Raw genomic sequence first — 14,049 nt, forward strand, 5'->3', positions numbered from 1 at the left:
CGCTTTTCATGCTTCAAATTTTCAAACAAAAGACAGTAACTAAAATTGATCGAATCCAGTTGGTGCAAAAATAACTGCAGTTTCTAACAATACCTTCATGTTTATTGTGCAATTTTTTTTTAACTGAGATTTAATAGTTTAAACACAAGTGCCATCTTTCAAGGCAACTACTGTAGTAATTCTCTTGAAGAAAAGCAAGTTTTTTAACATCATAATTTATTCTTCATTCACAAAACAAAATTTATTTAATCTATTTTTTCCATTATACCTATAAAAGTCAAATTTATTCTTTATATTGTTGCTTTATGGTATTTTTCAATCTTTTTCTAATAAGAACAGGAATCAGTTAATATGGCTTGTATTAGATTTTGGGATAATTACTTTATTTATTAGAGTACCCCCTTGCACGTGTTTTCTTGGAATTGAAGAGAAAAAATAAGGGTGCGGGGATTACTCGAAACATAGCCTTTAGCCAGGTAAATTTATGTAACGTAAACGTTTTCTTAGAAGTACCTAAATACAATCACATAAATATAGTTACATCAGGCTTTCGCTTATCAATACCGGATGCCGCTTATACACAATACATCCTTAATTATTAATAATAATCCTGTTCATATTATCGATAGGAACGAAGTTACAGTATTTTTATAAAACTGATTCATTCTGTATAGGCTGTATCCGGTTCTAATGACACTACAGTTACAGTATCAGTTACCCATCGTCATCTTGTCTATTCGCCATAGTCATTGTACTGTTTATATATGTGGCTGGTTATGTGCATTTTATCTGTTTAGTTTATCTTGTAAAGTTTAATATGGTGATTTATTTCAATTACGGCATTAAAATGAGTACAAAAGGATAGCATGTACGATCTTTTACAGTAAATGAAAAACTGTGTGTAATAGAAGAGGCTGAAAAAAAATTGGAAATTGAACGGCAGGAAGAAAATCTGACGTAGATGAAAGCTGTATTCGAGACTGGCGTAAGAAGAAACAACTTCTGGTGAAAGGCATTGGTAATAAAAGGGCTTTTCGTGGCTTAAAACCAAAATACAGACATAGAAAAAAAATTGTATGACTTATGGAAAAAAGGAAATGCGGTTATGCTGTATTGACAGAAATGTGTCAATCATATGCTTGTGAAATCACTAAATAATTGAATAAAGTTGATTTTAAAGCAAGCCGTGGATGGATAACACGATTTTTTGCAAGAAATTATTTGTCAATAAGACGAAAGACGACCATTTCTCAACGACTTCCAGACGCTTATAAACAAAAAATATTACATTTTCACAAAAACATAATAAATCTTAGAAAAGATAAAGGCTAGTTGTGCCTTCTCAAACAGGAAATGCTGATCAAACCCCTGTGTATTTTGAAGTGCCATTTGACAAAACCGTAAACAAAAAAGGCGAGCGAAAAAAGTGTTACAATTCCCACTGGTGGTAATGAAAAACAAAGGTGTAGTGTTATGCTTTGCATTACTTCTGATGGATCAAAATTACCTCCGTACATTGTTTTTAAAAGAAAAACTCTTCCTACTGTATAGGTAAATGGAGTTATTATCAGAGCACAGGAATCAGGTTGGATGGACGAAACCTTAATTTTAGATTGGAGCAGGTGTGTATGGCAAAAGCGATCAGGAGATTTACTTAATAAAAAAATACCAGTATGCTAGTAATGGTTAGTTATCGGGGGCATACGACTGATAAAGAGAAATATATTTTAAAAAAGGGTATGACAGACCAAGTAATAATTCCAGGCGGATTGACATCTCCATTGCAACCACTAGATGTCTGCATTAACAAACCATTCAAATCTGCATTAAAACAACAGTACAGTAAATGGATGGCTGATGAAAATTTCTTTCTCATGCCTACAGGAAGAATCAAACGCCCAGATTTTAACCAGATTTGTGTTTGGATAAAAGATGCTTGGGAAGGTATTTCCATGGAATTAGTAAGGTAATGTTTTAAAAAATGTGGAATATATAATGAACTTGATGGTAGTGAAGATGATCACCTTTGGCAGAGCGACGTAGAGACTACCGGTAACTCTTCTATAGACATTGACAGTGACAGTGATTAATTAAAAATAAAATCCCAGTTAAAGTAATGAAATGATTCTTTTCAACATGATACTTTCTTTTCGTTTTACTGGCCTACTGATTCTGAATTAAACTAGTACTTACAGTATTTAATTATTAATGTAATATTAGTATTGTAATTTAAATGAACAAATTAAATGCTTTACTTTCTGAATATTTTAGTATTTACGTATTTTTTTATCATATCTGTTGCACTTTAAAATACCGGTATATACTTGATTTTTTTTTTCGATTTTCGATCTGGAAAATCGAGGTGTGGGGCTTATTCAGGATGGTGGGGGGGGGGTATTCTAATAAATACAGTATTATCTAATAAAAAATATTATTTATTTCTTTTTTAATTAAGTTGTTTGATATTAAATATATATCTTTTTTGTGAAATTAAGTTTGTTTTTATTGTTTATAGTTAATTTCTTTTAGATCAGGCAAGAAAGAGTCACGTTTATTTTTGTTATTGTTAAGAAAGATATGTACATAAAATCTTTACTAGATATTGTTTTATGTGTCTAAGGATGATCTGAAGTGCTGCATTAGTGTACAATTTATTACACTGTTGGATATTCTCTAGAGATCAATTTCAATTTTATTGTTGTTTACTATTCCAACTTTCATGATAAATAATAATACACTAGAAAAAGAGACAAATTTAAAAAAATTACAAACATGAACTGATACAAAAATATATTTTATGAAAACTTATACAAAAGATACGTTAATAATAATTGATCTCATCAAATACTGAAATACTTATTTGAAAATAAATTAAATCATAAAATTTACTATTCAATACATAAAAATACAACACAATTCATGTAAACTACAAAAACAAAGCAATCAAACAATAGATTATATTATAAGTGAAATGATTGTAATCTTATACACACAACATTACTACCAGATTTTTTATAAAGATTTTCACACTAAGTAACTACAGAAATTAACAATCTAAGAATAAACTTAACATTATGAATGATAAATGCATTTTTTTATAATAATAATCTACTTTCTTGAAGCCCAGAGAATTATTTATTTTCAATATACTATCTCTAAATCTTATTCTACTGGTTACTAAGTAGTTTAAATTTAATTCTGTTATGTTGAATTAATAACATATTTCTGCTCAGTTTGAAGATTCTTTGAAAGTAAATCAGTAGTAAGTGTTCATACATCTTGTTTGTCTATATGATGGATGATAATTAAAACTGACTATATATATATATATATATATATAATCATTTCTATTGAATCAATTTTTTTTTTAATAATAAACCATATTAGTTTTGAATTAAAAAAAAATAATATATAATATTTTAGATTAAGATATTTATAATACAACTATGATTGTTAACAGAAAAAGATTTTAATAAAATTTTCCTTACCTTGTACATCTTGCTGCAAGATATATTGAAATATAGGAAACAATGCTTCTTCAAATGAAGAAACTGCAGCTGGATTAGATTTGCACACAATACTGCAACCAAATCAAACTAAAATATCAAATGAAAGTAAAATAAAATTATACAACAGATTTTGTATAAACAATATACTGGATTTTATCTTTCTCTTGACTAAGATGTAAGAAGCAGCACTCACTGCTTCTCATATCTCAATTTTTGTAATTATGAATTTACTGAGTACAGTAAACAAAAATGGCTATATAAATTATAGGAGGAGAGAGTAGTCCTGACCCCATCTAGGGAGTAGAAGCCCTTAATGTTAATTCTGAACAAAATAGGTAGGTTAGGAATCAGATTAAGAAAATTTTTCTTTAGTATCTGTTCCCCTTGTTAGGGATAACTAATCTAAATGTGGAGAAATATTGGGCAACTGCTCAATCAGTTGTCAAGTATTAGCATGTCACACTTGTCATATGTCACTAAAATGGGTAGGCGCCAACTACTAAAACATATATGACTATCAATAATTAAATTTATCTCATCAAAGACAGCAGTTTGCTGCCAGACCTAGACTGCTGAATGCCTGTCTACCATTAAAGTGCTTGGAGCCTTAATCTGGCTGGTAGCAAGCTCTTCTCTCAGTAAGCTTCCTACAGCAGCGCAGTAGGAGTCTTTTCCCTTAGGTAAACTACTGATGTCGGTTGAATGAAGCAACTGCATCAACGAACTTCACGTGGTCCGACACTGTGGCTCGCGCCACATTGACTCGCTTGTGACTGGCCAATTTTCCCCTTGACCTCTAAGTTCCAGGGTGGCTTGAGTTCTGGCACCCCCAAGAGCTGGGCAGTCAAACATCATGTGTTCGTTTGACTGGACCTCCCCACAGACGCACAGCTGCCAGGCGGAACCAAAACAAATATTGGTTTAAATTTACATGGTTGGAGAGCACTTGGCCTTAAACTGTTGCCCTTAAAAACAAAGGAGAGGCATACCATCCTCCCAAATACTGTATAAATCTATACAAGTTAGTATAGCCTTCTCTAAGTCGTGGTGTGCCATTCTTGCCATGTTCCATCATGAGGCTGTAAGCCTCCTCCACAGGCGGGAAATGGACAACTGCTCAAAATTTAGAACCGGTGCATTGCAATCACTGTTCCGCTCCGGTACAGGCCCAGCTCGAAACTGCATCCCAAATACCTCGGCCTCCCTGCCTCTTCACTATTTCCACATGGCTGCCCAAACTTTCACCACTAAATTGATTGGGAGAGCCTTTCTCAATACAGTGATAGCCTTGTAGAAGGTTGTTTTAAAAACACCAGTCCATACAATTAGGCTCTGACTGGACACTCCTTAAATTTTGAATAAGTGCTCGATTTCTTTCCAACCTACGCATCCAAACGGATGCCGCTTAAGAGGTCATACTTTCGAAGACACCTCAGTACTCCATGTACAAATGAGGCCCGACAGCCCGTAATCCTTTTGAGCAATCCTCCTAAGCTTGTGCATCATGGAGATGGCGTCTGCCGCTACTTGCCTAATGTGGTTGCTAAACAGCAACTTCTCATCAAACAAAACACTTAGGTACTTATGAACTTGAACTTGGCTGATTACACAGCCTTTATACTTAATACAGGGGTTACGACTGTATGATAATTTGTCTGCATCTTTGAGAAGCATAAACTTCATCTTGGGTACAAAAATTCTTTAAATTTTGAATGTCCATCAAGCCCTCTGCAGTTGACAAAGACGCTTGTGTTCAGTCTTCTAGCTGCGGTCGTGAGTTACCGTGAACTAACAGGAGATAGTCACTGTCAAAAGCCTGGGCTGTGACCCTGAGTGACCTGGGCAGATGAAATAATATATCCGGGTCAGGTTGGTCAATCCCCGGTGCCTTTCTCAGTGTGGTTTCCATATCAACAGAATCCACAGCCCGTACACCAGGGAATGGTGTCTCACCTGCCCTAATGCCAACTTTTGCTTCACCCGCTGGACCATCTGGAAGCAGAGTATCCAGTAACACCTGGTAAGTCACCACAGATGTTAAAGTGTGGTCTCAACCACCAAATGCGTATCTGAATCGCCGACATTTGTGGGAGTATTTTTCAATCTAGAAGTTCCATTTGAGATGATATGATGGCATAAGATTTTTACAACTGATAAGACAAATGAAAACTGGGTTTGTGAGGCAATTTTCCTAAACTATAGGCTAGCACACTTCTGAAAAGGAAGAGAGTAACAGTGAATGTAGGTGAATAGATTCAACTGTGAGAGAGACCTAAAAAATGGGATTCCTCAAAGATTTTCTCTCATTGGAGTACTTTTTATTATTCCTATAAATTTACTATTAAAGGATCATGACTACTGTCCACTTTAAGTTACAACAGACCATAAATAAACTTATCATATCTGCTGCCTAACAAACATTTTGCTTTTCTGCTGAGAAGACATCCACTGTTCACATTTGCCTACATTACCAAAGTTAACATTATTGGTTGATATTTCAGTTGAATGAACATCAGGATAAATATAAATTTTTAGGTGTAATCTTCGAAAAAGGGATTTACATGGCACCAATGTTTGCAACAACTTATCACCAAATATAAAAAGGGTTTAAATTTCATCAAGTGTCTTAATAAAACTGACTGGGGTGCAGACAGAGAAATGCTTTTATGTCTCTACTTGTCTTTAGTCCAGCCAAAATTAAAGGGGCTATAATCTCCCTCTATTCATGGGTACAGAATAGTGTATTAAAGTGTATGCTTGAAGTAATCTAAAACCTGGGGAATAAATATGCTATTAGTGCTTTCCATACCAGTCCTGTGGAGTCTTTGTAGTGAGTCAGGAGTACTCCTGTTAAGACTCAGATGAAAATCTGCTTCTCCTGCAATTTTTAATGAAGTTCTTTCCCCTCCAAATCTTGTGAATTATTATAAATTTAATAATCATCCTCTAAAGTACTGTTATATTCACTGCCAGACATATTTATATCAGCAAGTGTGAAGCGCTACAGAACTAAGAAATGTAAATTGAATTTACAAAGATATCCTCCACTGTCTGTCTGAGTAATCCATTATGATGTGTTTCATAGGTGGTTTGCAGACTGTTGATGATTTCAAACAAATACCAGAAAATGTCAGAAACACTGCAACCCCACAAATGATGTTACAGAAAATTTCAAAACAATAATGGCTGGATATTTCAGTTAGTAAGGATCTTACACAGATGGACCAAATATAAAAGATGGGACTCGGAGTGCATTTATACAAAGAATCACCAAGACAATGGAGTCTCCAAGCGAAGCCACTGTACATATGACAGAGTGCTGCAACATATGGTAAGCACTAAGATATTGAAAGTATTACAGTGTACTGTAATACAGTATACAGTATCACTATAGCATCACAGGAAATGAGGTTGCAGACACAGTTGCATATATTGCTGCCAAGCTAACCAGAGATGTCTCACATCGACAAGGAGATGCAAGAGCTATGGTAATGTCAGGTATCAAAAAGAAATGGAGGTTGATATGAAGAACCGATACAACAAAATTAAATGATGTTTAAGAACTCTTAATTTAAATATAAAGACAGGATAACATTACAAAATAAATAGGATATCTTACAAATATGACTGAAGACTGAACACACCAACTTAACACAAATTTGCATATTGGGATTTGGACCTTTCAACTAATATCAATAGATGAATTGATAATACATATTTGTTGTCTGGATAGGAAAGACCAACATGTGCGTGGTGGTTATGGCACTAGAATCATGGCCAAGCATTTACTAATTGATTGTGGTAAATGTGAAGAATAGCAACAAAAATGAGGGTTATCAAAAAATTTACTTGTTCTAGGAATCGGGAAAGAAAATGCCAATTTTCTTCATGAGAGATATTTTTTGTTCCATCTAGATAAATAATTAAACATGGACTTTCATGGATGCTTGTAAGGGTTGCATGCATTAGCTCCTTGCATGTTTTTTATTTATTTCTTTGTGCTGTTTAAATGCATATGGCCAGTACACCTTATGGAGAGAAATGTTTAGCCAGTTTTTAAGTATATTAATTTTTGATTTTTAACCCTTTTAACAAGTCTGCATGAGGCCCCTTACACCTTATGCAGTTGGTTATTAGTTTTAAATTTTAGGCTTTTTTTTTTGGCTGTAATATCTATGTATTATATTGTCTATCATTTTATAAGGCCCTGTACCTCTTACACGACATTTTAAATTAGATGTGGGTTTTTAGTTTTATATGTGTAATTCCTAATTCAGGAAACTGTATAAAGCCTGCAACCATTCAACAGTGAACTTGTAAAAACATAGTACATTTTAAAATGAGCATTATCAAGTGAATGGCATCATGAGTAATTTGATAATTGTGATAATTCTGTATAATTATAATGTGTAATTCTGTATAGATTCTGGTTTGATACACATATGTAAGGCAGTTAAATATAAACTATTAAAATTACTTGCTAACGAACTATAAGCTTGCTAATGAACAATAGCTAGCCATAATGATTATGTTCTGCCCACAGAACAATGAAAAATATCATTGCCAACAGTTAACTAAACTCTTGACATCTTTCACAGTATACACTGATTATCAAGAAAGGATGAACACTCTGCAGAAGGCATTTTGCACTCAAAATGAATTATTTAAATTGAAAAGCATTCTGTTTCTAAAATAAAATCTTAAAGAAAATTTTATTACTTCCTGTGTATTTAGCTTAAATACGTCGATGATATTTTTGGTATTTTTGATACTTCTTATTGTTACTGTGGCTATGTCTAGGAAATTTTCCTCACCAGATATCATCAGAAATGCAAAAAGTAAACCTTAACCCTTCAAAAAAGTGGGCATTTACAAATGATTTGTAAAGACAATAATTATAATTTAAGATGCATAATTTAGGAGGATGCAAATTAAAAGAAAGATTGAAACTAGAATAAAGGTGCATTTGGACTATTATAAATTGTTACACCAGAGAAATTGGGTGAAGTTCAGCACTGCTTGGAAACTGATCACAAAATTAGTATATTAGAAGATATTTTCAAAAATATCAGTAAAAACAGAAACCTACTACTATATTGATAACAAAGCTGAGCCTTCACTGTTAAACAATATCTAAGACCAATTTTTAAGAGCCAATTTGAATTTTAAATAAATTTATTCAAAATCTTTTTTGAAAGCTTACAATTGTAAAAAAATTAAATGGTTCTTCCTTGAGGGAAATTTTTATCCAACAAATACATGGGAAGTAATTCATGGTTAGCAATCTGAATGGAAGTTTCAACAGTGCAAATTTTTAAGCTAAATTTGTGTTTCAATTAGTTTGACTGTAATAACAATAATAAATAATTTATTACTTTTTTTTTTAATTGGTAAGCACTGTTTATTTTTTGATTAATACTTCTTATTCATATTTTCTCTTGTAATTTATTTACTTGGTGTAAACTTTTTTCCTCAGTGTCCACTAATGATCGTTAAAAATTGACAAGACCATTAAGTAAAAAAATTTCTGTAAATAGATTTTGAGTGTAATTTACTTATTCAATTTAATCTCACTCTCTCTCTCCCTCACTCACTCGTGCGCGCGCACAAACACAGACACGTTCTATGAGCTCTTATTCTTTGTTTTGATGATAACATACAATAATAATAAAAAACATTCATGATCGCAATTAAAGTATGTAGGCTAACTAAAAGAAAGATTGAAATTACAATAAAAGGCACTTGGATGGTAATAAATATACCACACATTGTCTTTTTCTGTAACTTTTGAATATAAATCCAAAGTTACTAAAAAAACATTTTGGCATAATTAATTATTATTTAAAAGAAATTACTATAAAAATTGTGAGTGTTACTTATAAGAAATTAAAAGACATGAATACTTTTAAAAAATTCATTTTTTATGTATGAAGGTTAATAACCTCCATTTACATTTAATTTTTTATGTATGAAGGTATTAAGCTACACCTTAATAATATAATTACATCATTAGTTTATGATGTAGTTTGTTAATACTGTTATCTCTCAATATGTAAAAAGTAATTAATATATTAAAATAAATGGTTCTAAGTTACAAATAAAATTAAAAAACTATATCATATATACATATATACTTACGTAATTGAGAATGTAATAGTTTCAAAAAGATAATGGTTGAAATGAGGTTTACTTGGATTCTTTGATACTGTTTTTAATATTTCTGTCAGTTTAGGAAGAAATTCACCAAGGTATGGAATAACAGCTTCCTGAAGCGCTGAGAAACTGCGCATTATTGCTAGAAAAAATATAATAATCTAAATATATATAAATACATTTACTACTAATTCAATAAGAAAAGATCAACTTCTATAAAACATGAAGATTATACAACTAAAAACATTTTTTATAGTTTATTTTACACCTTAATAAGTTAATCCTTACGTAAAGATTGACTCATTATTAATATATTTCACATTACAATTAATCATTAAACCATAAAAACATTTGAAAATAATTCAACAAAAACTCTATTTTATGATTAGAGAAAAAGTAAAAGCAGATAAGAAGATCTTCTACATATTAGGAGCAATCAGATCACAAGTATGGGTCATAATGAAGATATTCTAGAATGCTATAACTAAACAGGATCACCAACTAATATTAAACTGTATTGTTTGAATATGGTATTATACTGAGTAATATTTGAATGCTGTACTGGAATGTTTGACTATGGTCTGAAGTACCGTTTTATTTATTCTAAAGAAACATTTATATATTTTTGCAATAATTATTTCTAATACTTATAAAAATTTGCCCTTGCAAATTTCCATTATTAATAAACAACAAAAGTTAATACAAGAAACTACTTAATGTATTTTAAAATTACTTACTACAAGGACTAATTACCATCCCTTTTCTTGACTTCTAGATATGGCATATTTTTTATATCTTCACTTTACCTTAATTTCATAAAATGAATTTACAAGTTATTCAGCAATATATTATAAATATATAATATATATTAATTAAACATAAATCTAAAAAGTTTTTATTTCTTTTGTTTCTAAGATTCTTAGTAAATATGTGTTTCAGTTAACTACTTTAATACCTTAATATTCAGTATAGAAAAGTATTGCTTGGTATTATTTCAAGGAGTACTATACTTCTGGAGTATCTGAATGACTATGTTTCATTTTCTGAAGTATCAGTAAGGGTTTGTTCTTATGAAAAATAATAAGAAAATGTAATTTAAGTATGAGGTGTGTCAAAAGTACTGGCCATTTATTAATAAAAAGTAATTTGTGAGAAAACCAGAATGTGAAAAAGATGCACTGTTACTAGCCAATAGTTTGCTGTTTACTTTCATATAACAGTGAGTAAATGACAGTTGTAATAAAAAAAAACTTGTCGGTTGTGAATTATGATCTGGTGACTGCAACTGAAATTCAATGTCTGATAAAAATGGTCTAAGTAATGGGTGAGGGAAAGATAAATCTGTGGTGACATGAGTTAAACAAAGGATTTAAACACTTTCTTAGTAAAAGATGGATGGCTTAATGTTCTGAGGCATGGCTACATTAAAGTAAAGTATAGACCTGTCACTAAAAATGTTTACTGACACATTGAAAACTCAATCTTTTCCCTGTAAAGTGAAGAGACAGAATGTGAATTCTTATGTTTGTACATAATCCAAATCACAAATCATGCAGTGGCATTATTAGAAGTCACCGATGACAAAAAAAAGTACAATAATCGTTCATAGGAGCAAGAAGAAGGAGCTTTCTAACCGATGTAATGACAAAAATAAAATGAAATTTTGTTTCAAACTAGTTCAACGTAGAACAAAATTGTAATCATAAGTACACAAGAACATTAACCCGTAACTCACTCACAAAGTGAGGTATGTCATACTGCTCAAAATTTTGAAATGGTGTTCCACATGCATAAACTGTTTTCACACCCTCACCATCCGAGTACCTTTTGTACATGTTCTCTTCTTTCAATCACCATTGTTAATTATGGCAATCAGTGCTTGTTAGTATAATGCTATCATACTGCAGTCTCTTGTACTGGTCGTTGTGTTGCATCCTTCTATATTGTAATGTTTGTCGATTCTAAGTATCGCACATCATAAAGAGTGTACCTGTACAGTCTATTTTCCAGGACTAAAACAACAACACGTACCACCTAAGGTTCAAAACCAGAACCAATTGAAACTTGGGGTCTAATTATTGATGATTATCTATTATGCAGATTCATACACTTTACTAATGTAAAACTTCAAATAGTTTGAAATTTGAAAAACAATCCAAATGCTACAGTTATGTCCAATGTAGGCCTTAATGAAATGAAGCCCTTTGTTGGTTTGAGTTTTTACTTGGCAATTTTTTAATCTAATAATGAAGACACATGAGAAATGTGGACTACTGATGGAACAGGACACAATATGTTTTGTTGCATTATGAGTAGAAAAAGATTTCAAAATTTATTATTGGATCTTCACTTTGATCTGAAGAACTCGTTGAGAACTGATCGTCCTCAACGCATGCAAGAAAATCCAGCAGCTGCAATTTCTGAAATATCTGGACAATATTTGAATAATTGTCAGGATGCATACTCTATTAGTGCTTATGATAGAGTAGATGAAATACATGTGAGCTTTAGAGGTCGGTGTAAATTTAGATTTTATATGCCAAAAAGCTGTGCAAATATGGAATAAAAATTCAAGCTGTAGTTGATTAATTACTTCTTTCTTTTTACGTTATTTTTAAGTTATGAGTCATTTTTTCTCATTACAAGTTATGTGTTTTCTTAGTGGTAAAAACTTTATTATTCTGTAAAAGATAATTACATTTTTCGTGTATTTTGGAACTATTTTACTATTTTAATGGCGATTATTATTTTTATGGCTTTTGTAGTTTGCAGTATTAATAAAAATGTTATTGAAAGTGATCACAACACTTCATCTGAATAAAATGAAGATAGTTTGGATAGTGAAATAACTTCTGTTACCCAGGACAATACCAATCGTTTTTATTATGGCAAATATGAGCTTAAATGGTTAGCTAAAAGTTTTCACATGAGAAATACCAGAACTCAACTGCACAATATCATGGTCTAGCTTGATTCCCAGACCCATTATTTTAGCAATGGTTACATCTATGTCAGTAAAGACAGTGGTGGTAATACACTTGATGAAGCTGACAGTCAGTACTACAAACCAACCCAATCAGTCATCCATCTAGCAAAGAATATAATGTACAGCAGCAGAAACATCACAACCAACAACTGGTATTCATCAATGGAAATCACTAATGTATTGTATGATAGGGGACTAACATTTGTCAACACAATGTGTCAAAACAACAGGACATTCCACCTGAGTTCAAACCTCAAAGATGGTGTTCTGTAGGGAAGTTCAATATGCGGATTCACAACCAAAAAAAGCAATTGTAACTTATATTCCAACAGAAGGTAAAAGTGTAATTTTTCTTTCTACAATGCACAATGCAATAGAGAGCTGTGAAAAGACAGGAAAACCTTAAGTAAATACTTTCTATAATCATTCTAAAGGTGGTACAGACAGCTATGTGCCATCCATTGTTCCAGCCGAAGAACTCGTAGATGGCCAATGGCCATATTCTTCAGAATTTTAGACACCAGTGCTGTAAATGCTTACGTACTGTACTACAGTTATCGTGATAACCAAAAAATAATGATTCATTTTTATGAAGAAACTGGCTAAGGCCCTTGTACAGCCTCACATAGAGCAAAGAATTCAAGACTTTCATATCTCTAATGAACTTTGAGCTTATACGGGCGGGGCGAGTTCTACAGGTCAAACCACCAGTAATAACTAAAAATGATGAAGGTTATAGACTTGAAAAAAAGAATACATCACTTATTATTATTATATTATGAAGAAGAAAAGAAAATCATTCTATGTGTGCTATGAATGTAGGAAGCTAAAGCATCTGGAGTATGCAAAAAAGGTATGCAATAAGTGTATTCAAGAGAAAAATAACTAATTTTACAATCTATATAGGCCTAAATGAGTATTTTTTAACTTCTTAATTAAAGAAATTATTTATTTTTTAGTGTTTTTCGATAGAGTATAAAGACAATTTCATTTAAGAACATAACCTTGCAAAATCACTAACATTTTTCACAAACATTAAGTTTTAAAATTTTGCTAGAACTTTTATCTTTGATATATGTTTTTTTTTTCTAATAGTAAACAACATTAAAAATAATTCAGATTGTAAGTTAACAATATTCATTAAAAAAATACTTTTAATAAAAGATTTTATAAAGTAATGATGACTAAGTTAATCACCTTTCATTTTTAGAAAAATTTCCAATCTGGATTTTTAGTTACTTCCTTTGGAAAAAGGAGATAAAATATAAATATAATGTTTTCTTAAGACAATAAAGTACTTATAAATCGAAACATAAACGTAACAATACATATTGTTCTAAAAAGAAGGGCCTTGTAAATGACTATAACCTAGTTGGTTGAGAATTAATCCTAATTTTAAGG

The 14,049-nt window shown here is 31.5% G+C and overlaps 1 protein-coding gene across 1 annotated transcript in view; it reads right to left on the minus strand.

Annotated features, from left to right (window-relative positions):
• Cse1 (chromosome segregation 1) overlaps positions 1–14,049 on the minus strand; it is a 120,352-nt gene that overhangs the window by 42,769 nt on the left and 63,534 nt on the right. The window contains exons 14-15 of the mRNA XM_075374972.1: positions 9,648–9,804; positions 3,489–3,580 (exon numbers count right to left, since the gene is read on the minus strand). Coding sequence (XP_075231087.1) covers positions 3,489–3,580; positions 9,648–9,804 — 249 coding nt within the window. The remainder of the gene's footprint in view (positions 1–3,488; positions 3,581–9,647; positions 9,805–14,049) is intronic.

Source organism: Lycorma delicatula, chromosome 1, assembly GCF_047948215.1.
Source record: "Lycorma delicatula isolate Av1 chromosome 1, ASM4794821v1, whole genome shotgun sequence".
NCBI lineage: Eukaryota > Metazoa > Arthropoda > Insecta > Hemiptera > Fulgoridae > Lycorma > Lycorma delicatula.